The 14,963-nt window shown below is 39.7% G+C and overlaps 1 protein-coding gene across 1 annotated transcript in view; it reads right to left on the bottom strand.

Annotated features, from left to right (window-relative positions):
• PCSK2 (proprotein convertase subtilisin/kexin type 2) overlaps positions 1–14,963 on the bottom strand; it is a 331,471-nt gene that overhangs the window by 10,927 nt on the left and 305,581 nt on the right. Inside the window, exons 9-10 of the mRNA XM_069075455.1 lie at positions 8,209–8,424; positions 4,134–4,234 (exon numbers count right to left, since the gene is read on the bottom strand). Of these exons, the coding sequence (XP_068931556.1) occupies positions 4,134–4,234; positions 8,209–8,424 (317 nt within the window). The remainder of the gene's footprint in view (positions 1–4,133; positions 4,235–8,208; positions 8,425–14,963) is intronic.

Here is a 14,963-nt window from a genome sequence, read left to right as displayed (position 1 = left end):
ATCCATAGTTGGTGCTTAAAAATGCTTGTTTGAATGGATTAGTTATGTGCAATGAGACCCTTGAATTAGGATTAGGGATTCTTCACCTTATTTTGTGTCATAGGTCTCTTTGGCAATCTGGCCAAGCCTTGAGTCCCCTGCTCGGAATAATTTTTATTGCCCATACTTGTAATGGAAGGAATTGCTAAATTTCAGTTTAGGTTAGTGAAAATAAAGATGCATTTTCCCCCCATTCAAGCTAATGACCAATGATGGTTCCTTCCAAATATAAATACACACACACACACACACACACATGACAAATTGAGATAAACAACAGAGGGAAGGCGCCAGGAATCCTGTGAACCCTAGGTTAAAAATGGCTTGATTAAATGACCTCTAAGGCATCTTCTAGCTCTAGATTCTCTGTTCATATGATTTGCTAGGAGGAGGAGCCACCAGAGTCATCAGAGGGAGCCCTAAGCCCTTGGGTGGTACAAAGGATGGCAGATATCTTGGGCAGTGGCTACAAAGTTTCCCCCAAGCTTATAATTTTTTTCTTGGCTTTGAATTAATAAGTACAAAATACAGAAAATTTGACACAATCTATGCCTATGTAGAGATCCCTCCCCTGCCCCCACTTCCCACAGTTTGAGAAGTTCTCTCTCTTCTAATTCTTTCTACATAATAATAATGGAAGCTATGCCATAGAATTCCCCTGGAGCCCAATTAAAAACTGACTCCTGACCATCAAGGCAGAAAAAAACATTTAAGAGCAGCCTGATTATTCTTGGCTTCAGCTGGAGATCCTGAAGCATTTGAGAGAGTGTTAACTATTGAAGTCATAGAAATAGCCTATCAGACCAACTTCCTTCTACCTGATGAGGCCTGGAATTCACATGAAATCTTTAATCCTCACACTTATTCTTTTTATGAAGAAATTATATTCAACTAGAAGAAAACAGTTTCCAACAGACTGGATCATTTTCAGCCCCCTGAAAATATGCCTTTTTAAGTCAAGCAGACCGCAGTGTGCCTACCACTTTTCCAAATGCCAAAGATAGTTTAATTGGGGATAGTTCTGGAATGTGGAAAGTTATACTTTGCAATAATCCCAGTCTGAATTTGCAGTCCACATGTAGGACAGCTGACCCATCTTTTGTGGCTGACTGCCATAAGTCAATTATGATACAGATGGTAGAAATAAATGAATGAACAGAAACCACATATTGTCCAAGCTAAATGGGGCCCTAGAGGCCGTCTAGTCAAATCTCTGCAATATCCCCAAGAAGGCCTCCAGTGAGGGGGAATCCACTAGTCCAGGGGTGGGGAACCTGAAGCCTTGAGGTCATATGTGACCTTCTAGGTCCTTGGGTGTTACCTTTTGATCGAATCCAAGTTTTACAGGATAAATCCTTTTATTAAGAAGATTTGTTCTGTGAAGTCTGGATTCAGTCAAAGGGCCACACTTGAGGACCTAGAGGGTCACATGTGACCTTGAGGCTGCAGGTTCCTCACCCCTGCACCAGTGCAGTTAGTCAATGAGCACTTATTAAGTGTTTAGTATGTTCCAGGCACTGTAATAAGCCCTGAGGATATAAGAAGAGGCAAAATCATGGTTCCCAAACTCAGGATCTTACATTCTAATGAGAAAGACCACATGCAAAAATCTATGTACATATAAGACATATCCATATCCATATAAATGGGAGGTAATCTCAGGAAGAAGGAACCAGCAATGGGAGGAGGAGAGGAAGCCACGAAAGGCTTTTTTCCCCTTTTCTTTTTTATTATATAATTCGGTTTTACATCACTTTCATTTCTAAATATAGCCCTTCCTCTTCCCTACCCACCCCCCACCCCAAACCATTTCCATTAACAGGAAAGGATTCTTGCAGAAGATGAGATTTGAGCTGAGTTCTGAAGGATGCCATTACCTTCCTTTTATGCCCTATTCTAGACAGAAATTTCATGCCACACTGTGGCCACCCAAAAAGTACTTCAGAAGGTGGCTAGCAGGCACAGTGAATAAAGCACTAGCCCTGGAGTCAGGAGGATCTGAGATCAAATTCGGCCTCAGACACTTAACACAAAAACTAGCCGTGTGACCTTGGGCAAGTCACTTAACCCCAGTTGCCCTCCAAAGAGCAAAAACAAAAACAGAACAAAAAAAAAGCACTTCAGAAGAACTGGCACTATATCCTCTTCCTCTTGAATTCTTTCCCTTTGTGTAACACTCAGCTCAAATGTCACCTCTTGCAGTGAGCCTTCCCTGGTCTCCCAGCTAATCGTCACCTTTCTAGCTTTGATCCTCAAGTAGTACTTTGCCTCTTTCATTCATTACCATGTATGATTTTGTATTCCAGGCCCCTATGCACATGTTGTATCTCTTTTTAAGTTCCATGAGGGCGCCAGCATGGTTAGCTCAAATGTTGCCACTGAGGAGATGGGGAGGAGGTGGGAGGGAGAACTTAAGAGGAAGACCATTGTCCTGGAATGCAAGGGCCTTGGTTTTTCTCTTCTTGGCTCTGCCACCACCTACCTGCATGACCTGCAGCTCTATGGGACTCAGTTTCCTTATTTATAAAATGAAAGAGTTAGGCTAGAAAAGATGTTCTCTAAGATTCCTTCCAGATCAAAATCCTTCCATCTTATGAAACTAGCATGATGTTTGGGTTATCTGAATCCCAGCTACACTTACTTTTACCATATTTATAATATCTCTCCCCTGCTCTATGCCCATACTCTCATTCAGGCTATAATCTCTTGCCTCGACTATTACAGTAGCCTCTACATAACACATGTATATACACAGTATACATATATGTATATGTGAAATACAACATATGTATGTATATATATACACACATATACATATGCAGATATATACATATATTTGTGTCTTATCATTGTCTTATCCTTTTATATCATCCAAATTTCTCCCTGTGTCCCTCCCCTTCTCTTTAGCAGAGAGTCATCTCTAATAGTTTTAATTGGTCTCACTGCCTCTAGTCTTAGAGGATCTGCATTCAAATGCTGCCTCTGTCACTATTTCAGTGACCTTGGGCAAGTCCCAACCAATCTGGGACTCAGGTTGACTGGATGATTTAAATGGTCTATGAGATCCCTTCACACTCTAAATCTGTAATACTATGTTATCACTCTAATATAACTTTTGAACAGATACAGTATTAAAATTTCTAAAACACAGACCAGATCAGGTTATTCTACTACTTTAAATTTTTCAGTGGTTCCATATGACCTCTAGGGTAAAATGTCAGATGTTCAGCCTGCTATGTAAAGCCTACCCCACTCTGGCTTTCACTTACCTTTCCAGTCTTACTACTATCCTTCACTTCCTCTCTGCTCTGCTTTTTCTGGGATTTGTACAAGGCTATTTGACTTCCCTTGTACAATGGCAAAGGGGCAGGTTGCTCCTTAAACAAGGGATCCACCATATCTAGATTTCATTCCCACCCTTTTCTTAGTTTCATAGAACTTTCTATATTCCCTCCTACATATCACTTTGAGATTCACAAAGTGGCTTACATACATGATCTCTCATTTGAGCTTCTTAGCAGCCTTAACTAATATAATTTTCTTCATTTTCATATGAGGAACAGAATCAGAGATGTTACATGATTTGTTCATTGTTACCCAGCTAAGTATTAGATTTGAACAGAATTGAACTTAATTCTTTCCAATTCCAGGTCTTCGTGTTGTTCCTTCCTTCTCTGTTGCATCTAAGAGATTAATTTGAGTTCAAGTTGATGGGAGAGCTAGAATTTGGGCTAGAGGAAGAGGGGTAAGGAGAGGGAGTAAGCTAGAGGGGTAAGGAGAGGGCATTCTGGGTAAGGAGAATGACCTCAACAAAGGCTTGGAGGAGAGAATGAGCCTCACATGCTCAGGAGAGGACACAACATATGGTCCCTATGAATCACGTGTGTCTTTTAGGGCTACCCAAAAGGCATCCCCAAACACAAAAAGCTGATCACCCATTCTTGGGACCTGCTATAAGCTATGAGCTTATAAGCTATAAGCTCTCAGACTTGTTTGCCACCTCAGTCCTAAAGAACAGCTCCATAAACAGGCAGGCAGATGTGTTTGAAACAGCTCTGTAGAATTGACACTGGGCACATCTGCTGTTTACATACTTAGCCTCCAGCGCCAAGGCAAACACTCCAGCAGCCTCAGGGGCAGCGGCCGATGTTCCCGAATGCCGCAAAGTACAGTTGCCGTATAAATCCGTGGTCGCCTAGGAGGGAAGGGGGAAAGCATGAATAAAACAGATAAAGACAAACCAAAGTGACTGCCTGAAAGCTGAGCACAACAGAGAAGTGTGTGTGTGTGGGGTGCTATCTGGGAATAATTTAACATCTTTTCCACTAGGTCAATATTTCCTTTCCTGCCCTGAAAGAAAGGTTTGCATTTCCAATAATAGAAAATGAAATATTCCCAGTTTCAAGGGTATTTAGTTTGATGGGGCATTAAAATCAGGTAATAAAATGCCATTTGTGTAGTGTTTTAAGATTCATGAAGCACTTTACAGAGATGATTTCGTTTAAACCTGCTTTGTGGGGTAGGTGCTATAAGGATTTTAATCCCCATTTTATAGATGGAGAACTAAGGCCTGGAGGTAGAGTGACTTGCTTAGGGCCACATAGCTAATATATGTCAGTGTTAGGCTTTGAATAAAGGTCTTTCTGACTTTCTGTCCAGCACTTTACCAGTTATACTGCCTCTTTAAATCAACTGTCCACAAGAAATCCAGAAGTAAATCTGGTTTCTCCCCAGTTGTTTTGCATCAACTCAACTGACTAAGTGGGTCATTCTAGGTAATTCATCTTGGTGTAATAAGCTGAGTTTCAAAGAATTTTCATACAGAGAGCTGAACCCCACCCCTCTTCCCAGTTTGAAAGATCTTATTTTAATTAAGGCTATAAAGTTTCAGGCATATCCTATCTTTTCTGATACTCTGTAGATGATTCAAGTAGCCCTCATGTTCTGAGGGAAAAGGTCATCTGGGGACTCAAGAAACCTCTGATTGAAGAGTCTCAGGGAAAGCAACTTGTTCAATGAAGTAACTGGGAAATAGGAAATGTCTAGAGAGGTTCATTTTGGTCTGAGGGTGGAATTTGAAAGAAATAAGGAACCTTTCACATAATGTGAAATTATCCATGAAAGAACCATTAGACATGATTTATTAGAATTATTAGAAAAATTAGAAAATTTGAGAGACTTTCATATCCACTCCTTGCTTCCTCCCCACCTTCCCCATGCCCCAAAAATCTAAGTGAAAATAATGATGAAGGTAACATTTGGCAAATAGTGTTTAAAGGGGACAGAGGCACTCCCCCTGCCTCCACTGCCCCACTTAAACAGTAATTTTGTTTCTGAAGTTGCATTGCCCTCATCTCAAGAATGAGTTAATGGATTTGCGAAATGCCTATAGAGAACAGCATAGTTTCAAAGATGTAGAAATTAGAAACCTGTGGGGACAAAGGCTTCAATTTTTCATTTTTTTTTCTTTTTTACCCAACAGCACTCAAAATATAAATGCCTACTTCTAAGTTGACAAGCATGACTATGAAAAGGTACAAGCACAAAATAATAATAGCTTATATTTCTATCGAGTTTTATATCCTTTTCTTCTCAACAGCTGTAAACCAATTATTATGTCCATTTTACAGATGAGGAAACTGAGAGGACAAAAAGTTGAAGCAGCTTCCCCCAAGGTCACACTGTTTCGGGGACAATGCTAAAGCCTTCATTTTCTGACTCCAAGTTTATTTTATCTTTCTAACAAGTCTCTGGGGCATACACATTTATATTTCTAAATCCAGCCTGGAAAAAGACAAAATCCTAGTATAGAGAGGTAACAGAGATGATTCAAAATCCTTTATTTTCTTTTATTTTGCCACACCTGCTGGTTAGCAAATGATCGAGAGCTTGTTCCTCTTCCATTAATCTTTGCTTCCAATCAGACTCCATAATAAAGCTGCAATGCTAAATCTGTAATATCTCAATTATACTCCTAGCCAACAAAAGCTATGCCAGGAAAGCAGGATCAGCACTTTGCAGTAAAATGAGCCCCTGATCCTGAGATACAGCTACTGCATTGATCTCTTGGATGTGAAAGCTGTTCCCTTTTTTGCAATAACATCAGCGTTAGAGCACAATCTCAAAAAGCTCCCCCTCCACCCTCTAAATCTGAAATCTGAGATTCCTGTAGTGACTTTGACCCATCTACCTCAGTGTTTTATGTATCTGGAGACAAGCCAGACAAGCCTTTCTCCTAGAGATTTATCTTCTATGAAAAAACAGCATTCCACTCACTGAATACTGGTAAATGTACTCCTTTTCAAGGAACCCCCTACTTTCCTCCCAAACCCTACAACCCACTATGTAATTTGCTTGAGGAAATAGAAACATTGCTACATGGGTAGATTCAATACATATAACTGTATTTTTTTTGAATAAAAGAATGTTAGGAAATCATTGAATCAAAATGAAAAGCAATAATTCTGAATAGAGACATGGAAAGAGAACTATATTGGCATCCAGAAAACTTAAGGTCTGGTTTTGACTCCATTGTTGCTACCTGTATTACCTTGTCTAAGTACCTTCATCTGCTTCAAGAAAGGCAGCTTTGTATTGAGGATGCAGTACTAGGCATGGAGGAAGGAAGACCTTGGTTCAAATCTTCCCTCAGACACTTGCTAGATGTGTGACCCTTAACCTCTCTGAGACTCAGCTGACTTCTCTGGTCAACTGGAACATCCTGGTTTGGCTGAGAAGATACGTATCTGCTGAACTTATTCATAAACAATGGAAATGTCTCTCTACTTCATCTCTCGCTAAGGATCCTCAGACAAGATTCTCTGTCTCTAATAAGTGGGGGTGTGTGTAAAACCAGAGGGAAACTGGCAATAAATGTCCTAACCTTATGACTGGCTCAGAGTAGTTGGTGTATGATGTAATGAAGATGAGTTATTCTTACAAATCTGTCATTGGGGCAGAGATTAAAAACCTAGAGTTTCCGAACAAAAGGCAGTTGTATTGTTAACATTTCTGACACATGATGGGTCATGTCTGGTGGAAGCATTTGCTTTTTGCCCAAGATGCAAACCTCAAGTTTCCACTTTGCTAGTAGGGTACCAAGAGGAGCTAGAAAAAGGCACAGTGTTCTCCTCAAAGCATCTGTTCATTCTTTAAGGAAAACAATTCACTTTCAAGAAGAGTGTCAAGCGGGGGGAGATGCACAGAAAAGAAATTGTAACACCTTTCTTTCAAAGAGCTTTCACATATGTCTTTGAATTTTAACTATATCGATAGAAAGGACTATTCCTAGACATTTTTAGCCATGCACCTAGACTCCACTCAGGTCATCATTTCCATTCCTTCCCAATCCCATGGGAGACTCTTCCTCTAGAACCAATTTGGGCTTTGCTAGGCCAACTTTGGCCTCTTTTGCCTGACTCCAGGCTTCTAGGAAATTTCTGAACATGCCACTTAGGACTTAACCTTTCTGTGTGATCTTCCCTCAGAATATAAATGTCTTCATTGACCAACCACAATTCCAGAGGCTAAAGAATAAAGCATACTACTTGCCTTCTGGCAGGGGGGTGATGGATTCAGGGTGCAGACTGAGACATATATTTTTTGGATCTGGCCAATGTAGGAATTTGTTTTGCTTAACTACATATATTTGTTCCAAAGATTTCATTTTTCTTTCTTTTCCAGTTGGGGGAAAGGTGAGAGGGTGAGAATATAGACTTTTGTTAATGGAAAAAAATAAAATTCAAAAATAAATAAATTATATTTTAATAATATAAATATTATTAAACACATAAATATAATAAATAATTTAACATAGTATTATATAGTATAACATCATGTTATAACATCAAAATAACATATAAAATGATAAAAATATAGATAAATATTTGAAAAAAGAATGCCAGTTCCTGGAGTTCAGGAGCTATCTTGACTCTAATCTTATATCCTCTGCACTTAACACAGTGACTAGTATATAATAAACACTTATATAAATACTACATCTTTGTGTAAGTCTATCTGTCAATTCCCATTTTATTGATGGGGAGACTGAGACTCAGGGAGGGTAAATGCTAACACAATGGAATCCATGGCAATTGCAGAATTAGGCCCAGGGCCTCCTGAGTCTCAGACCAGGGGAGGTTCTTTTTGCAACATACACTCTGCACTCACCACACCGGCTTCGGGATTTCTCTTTCTCCCATTGCTGAATGTAGATGCTAGGGTAGAAGAGCAGCTTTCATCATACAGAGCCGTCCGGCCATCGTTGATGGCTGAGTTAATGGAGATGGTCCACATGCTCGAGGCATACCCATCACAGTTGCAATCATCATAGCTGCCTCCATCCCCAGAAGCCCACACATAGATGCTGCCTTTGCCCCCACGGCCCTGAGAGAAAAAGGGGGGAGAAGATGGAGTTATGAGAGTTTCTGATACAGTCTTTTACAGAGGGCTTGGTAGCTATAGGCTAAGTGTCAGGGGTTCACAGGGCTGGTGAGAGGGATCAGTTTGAATGGAAGTTCTTTGTGGTTTGAAAATTTATCTCTGGTTAAAGACCAAAGCCTTTGCTCACGGAAGGATCTCTTGTTTTCCATAAAAAACAAACGAATAAAACAACAACAGCTCCCCCCTCCCAAAAAAAAAAACAAAACCCTTCCTCTGTCAGGTCCCATTCTATCTGAAAAAATTACTTTAACATGGGAATTGAATCTGGAATATAAAAGATGGAGATAGGGATGAGTCAGTTGGAAGGTATCTCAGAGGTGACCAAGTCCAGCTTCCTCAACCAATGGATGAGAGAACTTAGGCCCAGATAGGACAACTTAGGCAGCTAGGTAGCCCAATGGATACAGTTCAAATCCAATCTCAGATAATTCCTCACTATATGACTCTGGACAAGTCACTTACCATTCTGTCTGAGTTTCCTCAAATGTAAAATGAGTATCATTATAATACCTACCTCACAGAGTTGTTGTGAGGATAAAATGAGATAATATTTATAAAAAGTTCTTAGTGCACAGTACCTGGCAAATAGTAGGTACTTAGTAAATATTTCCTCCTCCCCTTTCCTTTCCCAAGGTCACATGGGTAGCAAGTATCTCAGTCAGATTCTTTGTCTATAAACCCAGGGCACTTTCCATCAGTAACATTCTACCTTTGTCCTTCTCCAGACCCAAATCCGAATGGGCCAGATCATCCTTTGGAAGGAAATCTTTTCATTTACCTGTGATTATGGTCTTTTTGTGTTAATTTTTAGTTGAATGAGGAATGGAAGATCTCACATTAAATATAGGCACAGGCTTAACTACTCAATTGGGTTTCTTTCAGCCCTTAGCAAGAGGGGGCCAGTTGACTAGGGCAGAATATCTTACATTGTTAGATGTGGTTACTGTATTGGCTATTTTTCTTTGTTACCAGGGGGAGTTCAGTTTGGAAGGCTAGGGGTTGGTATTTCCAGAAATGACTGTGATATTAAAAAAAAAGGCATCAGTAAGGCTTTTTTTTTTTTAAAGCGAATTAGCTGTTCAAAATTAATGTGCAGCAACACATGTCACAGGAAGACTCAAGAAAGAAAAAGTTTCTTCTAGAAAAAAGAAAAACATTCTAGTCACTGCTGATGTGCTTTTTTGTGTGACTTATAGATTATGAATAGTCTATTTCTTAAAAAAAGTCATTTTGGACAAAAGTGGTTGAATGTGATTCTCTTCTCTCTTTTTTTGCTGAATGGTCACATGGAACAATTACAACATTAAGTAAATGGTTTTTTATGGTGGAATAGACTCTAAATTCATGGTATGGTTTATTCGATCCCAAACTCATGGTTCTGGAACATTATTTCAGTAGTTCTTCAAAGATCTTTAGAGGAAACTTGTGAGTGGAAAGGTAGTTACTTCTTTTTTTTAGGGCTCATCATCAACTTTATTTTTTAAACATTTATTTACTATTAGATTATAACATTCAGTTCCACAAATTTTTGAGTTCCAAATTTTCTTTCCCTCCTTCCCCCCCCCTCCAATGGCAGCATGCAATATAGGTTCTACATATACATTAAACATTAGTCAGATTGTAAAGAAGAATTATAACCAATGGAATGAATGCGAAAGAAGAAACAAAACAAAACAAAAAGAGAGAGAGAGTAAGTAGTTTTGCTTCAATCTGCATTCGGACTCTGTAGTTCTTTCTCTGAATGTGGATAGTCCTTTCCATCATGAGTCCTTTGGAGTTGTCTTATAAGCTAGCATTACTGAGGGCAGCCCGATCTATCAAAGTCAGTCAGATATGATGTGTCTGTAGTTGTGTACAATGTTCTCCTGGTTCTGCTCCCCTCACTCAGTATCAGTTTATATAAGTATCTCCAGGATTTTCTGAAGTCTGCCTGCTCCTCATTTCTTTTTTTTTTTTTTAAAGCAATCAGGGTTAAGTAACTTGCTCAAGGTTACACGGCCAGTTATTTCTGGGTGTGATGCTAAGTATCTGAGCCCAGATTTGATCCAAGTCATCCCGACACTGGGGCTGGTGCTCTTACTCATGGAGCCACCTGGCTACCCCTAAGCAATTGGGGTTAAGTAACTTGCTCAAGGTTACACGGCCAGGTGTTTCTGGGTGGGTGCTAAGTGTCTGAGCCCGGGATTCGATCTCCAGGTCGTCCCAACACTGGAGCCGGTACTCCTACTCGCTGAGCCACCTGGCCGCCCCTAAGCAATTGGGGTTAAGTAACTTGCTCAAGGTTACACGGCCAGGTGTTTCTGGGTGGGTGCTAAGTGTCTGAGCCTGGGATTCGATCCCCAGGTCATCTCAACACTGGAGCCAGTGCTCTTACTCGCTGTGCTACCTGGCCGCCCCCAGCTCCTCATTTCTTATAGCACAATAGTATTCCATTGCATTCATATACACAACTTGTTTAGCCATTCCTTATTGATGGGCATCCCCTTGAAATTCTTTGCCACCACAAAAAGAGCTGCTATAAATATTTTTGTACATATGGGTCCTCCTCCCACTTGTATCATCTCTTTGGGATACAGCCCTAGAAGTGGTATTGCTAGGTTAAAGGGTATGAACATTTTTTGCAGCCCTTTGAGCATAGTTCCAAATTGTTCTCCAGAATGTTTGGATCAGTTCACAACTCCACCAACAATGCATTAGTGTTCCAATTTTTCCACATCTTCTCCAGTATTTATCATCTTCCTTTTTTTGTCACTTTAGCCAATCTGACCAGTGGGTGGTACATAAGAGTTGTTTTGATTTGCATTTCTCTGATGAATAGTGATTTAGAGCATTTTTCATATGCTTATAGATATATTTAATTTCTTTCTCTGAAAATTGCCTGTTCATATCCTTTGACTATTTATGGGGGAATGACTTATATTCTTATGAGTTTGACTCAGTTCTCTATATGTTTTAGAAATGAGGCCTTTATCAGAGACACTGGTTGTAAAAATTCTCTCCCAATTTTCTGCTTCCCTCCTAATCTTGGTCCCATTGACTTTGCTTGTACCAAAACTTTTCAATTTAATGTAATCAAAATTATCCATTTTGCATTTTGTAATGTTCTCTACTTCTTATTTGGTCATTAATTCTTCCCTTTTCCATAAATCTGACAGGTAAACTATTCCTTGCTCTCCCAGATTGCTTACTGTATCAACCTTTATATCTAAATCATGAACCCATTTAGACTTTATTTTTGTAAACGGTGTAAGATATTGATCTATGCCCAGTTTCTGCTGGGTAGTTATTTCTCAATCAGGTTTACATCCCTTGCTTCCCCCTAGGACTGCACCTAAGGTAACTGGGATGTCCTAAAATTTTCACCCAATTCCAATAATTTCTTACTTAAAGGTGAGAGCAGAGGATCATGCTATATGAGCACACATAAAGTTTAATTTTGTAATTCCCCAAAACTTTAAAATCAATTTGACCCATGCTCATGACATTTTGTTGCTATTTAGTTGTTTTTTTAGTCATGTCCAGAGATTCTGGAATGGTTTTCCATTTCCTCCTCTAGCTCATTTTACAGGTGAAGAAACTGAGGCAAGCAGGATGAAGTGACTTGCCCAGAGTCACATAGCTAGTAAGTGTTTGAGGCCAGATTTGAATTCAAGAAGATGAATCTTCCTGACCCCAGGCCCAGCATTTTAGCCACTGTGCCACCTAACGACTCCACTCATAATGTATGTGCTCCTTGGTATTCATGACATATTAAAGTTGGACTCCTATGTTTTATCATGGCATGGAGGTGATACTAGATGATTAAAGTCTGGATCATTGAAGCCTTTCTAAACTTAGTCAGATTGGTCTTTGGAAGACCCAGTCACTGGGGCATATATTGACCAGTCAATCAAAAAGCATTTATTAAGTGCCTACTATGGTGTTAGGCCCTACACTAAATGCTGGTAATACATAGATAAAAATGTAATACTCTCTGCTCTCAAGGAGTTTACATTTTAATAGGGGAGACTGTGTACATATTTAGTCAGTCAGTCAGTCAGTCAACTAGCATCTGTATAAGTGCCAAGCACTATTTGGAGGCTTGAGGATATGAAGAAAGGAAAAGGTATAGTTCTTGCTGTCAAGGAGCTCACAGTCTGATAGGGGAGACAATATGTAAACAATTTTGTAAGCAAAATATACAAACAGTCTATAGACAGTTTAAATCAAGAGTAGTCTCAGAGAGAAGTCACTAAGATTAGAAGGGATAAGGAAAAATTCTTGCAGAAGGTGAAATTCTAGCTGAGACTTGAAGGAACTATGGGTAGCATGGGGGACAGGCAGTGAAAACCCTTGGAGTTAGGAGGAATTATAGCAAGGGGGTGGGTGTAACTGCATGGCATATTACTTAGAGGAAAGGAAGGTGTTAAAAAACTGGCAAGGGCCAGGTTTTAAGGTCTTTAAAAGCTGAACAGAGGATTTGATATTTGATCCTGTAAGTATGAGGGAGTCGCTGGAGTTCATTGACTGGGGGGTGACAGGGTCAGACCTGTGATTTAAAAAGATCAGGTTGAAAGCTGAGTGCAGGTTGGACTGGATTTGAGGAGAGATTTGTGATAGAGAGGTCAAATGGCTGACTATTGCAATGGTTCAAGTGTGAGGTGATGAAGGTCTACACCAGAGTAGTAGCAGAAAGGTTTGTTGTGACAAGGAGACAGGCCACCTCTTAATGTAAAATAGGGGTGAAGGAGGAGATAGTTGCAGAAGGCATATGAGTAACGTGAGACGAGGAACAGGGGAAAAGGAGAGCCTTCTAAGAATGCTCTCAATTTTTTTTCAGTGACATATGAGGTAAGCTTCTCCACTGAGAGCAAATGGGGAATGGGGAGCTTTTGGAAAAGCCTCTGTGGGAAGTGGGATGGTGAAACAATTAGGAAGGTATAAAAGGATTACCTTGATGTGATATATATATGCATGCATATTTATGTGTATTTAATTACATTTATATAATATGTACAAAATTCAGCTTGGAAGGTCTTATAACATACTGACATAAAACTCAGGGGTCCTCAGGGTGGCTAGGTGGTGCAGTGAGTGGAGCACTGGTCCTGGAGTCAGGAGGACCTGAGTTCAAATTTGGCTTCAGACACAACACAGAAACTAGCCGTGTGACCTCGGGCAAGTTACTTAACCCCAATTGCCCTGCCCTTCCCCCTCCAAAAAAAAAAAAGCAAAAAACCCCAAACCCAACAACTCAGGGGTCCATCTCTACGCTATGAGGCCCAGGGGGGAAAATGCTTTTATCCTCTTTTCCCTGAACATATTCATGAGTGCACACACACACACACACACACACACACACACACCCACACACACACACCCACACACACACACACACACACACCCTGTCACTGCCACTAAAATTGCTTATGCTCTGAGGCTTTACATTTTTCAGTCTCACCAACCTCTTTCCTTCTTGACCTAACCATGGACCTTCCCAGGACAATGCTCCAATAAGGTTGACTTTAAGGTTGACTTGCACTCCCAGGGGAAAGGGGTTTCTTTCAGGCAGCCACTGGCCAAGAAGTAGGGGGAGAGGTACAAAATACAAACCAGTTCAATCCAAAAATGCTTTTGTCTGCCTTGTTTGCTTTCAATTTGGAGGGACAAGTAAAAGCTATTTTTCTAGCAAGGCTTTTAACATGCTGGATAAATATGAGCTATTGCTATCATTATCTTCAAGATGTGGTTCTGGGTACTGACAGCTAAAGCCCACAGGTAGGTAGCATTCTAAAAATGCCAGTTTCCTTGTAGCCCCTCCAACATTTGTCATTTTCCCCTCCCTCCCTTTTTTGGGTCAACTTTGGCAATCTGATAGGTATGAGGTGTCAGTCAGTCAATAAATATTTATTAAATACTTACTAGGTGCCATGAATTGTGCAAAACACTGGGGATATAAAAAAAGGGGCAAAATATAGCTTCTGCCCTCAAGAAACTCACAGTCTAAGGAGCTGGGGGGGGGGTACAACAAGCAAACAAATAATTATAAACAAGTTATACGTAGGTTAAATAGGAAATAGAGACATTGGGAAAAGCTAGGTTTTAAGTGGGGATTTTAAGTGGAATCTCAAAATTACTTTAGTTTGAATTTTTAAAATTATTAATGATTTAGAGCATTTTTATATAGCTATTGATAATTTGGATTTCTTCCCTTGAGAACTGACTATTCATTTCCTCTGACCATTTATTAATTAGAAAATGACTCTTATTCTTATGAATTTAAATTAGTTCTTTATATATCTTGGAAATGAGAATTTTATTAAAGAAATTTCTGTAAAGTTCCCCCCCCCCCCCCAGTTAATTATTTTTCCTCCTAACAGAGAGAAGATGGACTCAATTTGCAGAATAAGACATGCATTTTTGAATGTGGCCAATGTGGGGATTAGTTTTATTTGAATATATATATATATATATATATATATATATATATATATATATATATA

The sequence above is a fragment of the Petaurus breviceps genome, unplaced genomic scaffold, assembly GCF_028583685.1.
Source record: "Petaurus breviceps papuanus isolate PSGF00001 unplaced genomic scaffold, PetGlider_PUasm1.0 90919, whole genome shotgun sequence".
NCBI classification, from domain to species: domain Eukaryota; kingdom Metazoa; phylum Chordata; class Mammalia; order Diprotodontia; family Petauridae; genus Petaurus; species Petaurus breviceps.
The sequence above is the reverse complement of the archived record's forward strand: the minus strand, read 5'-3'. Positions and strand labels throughout refer to the sequence as shown.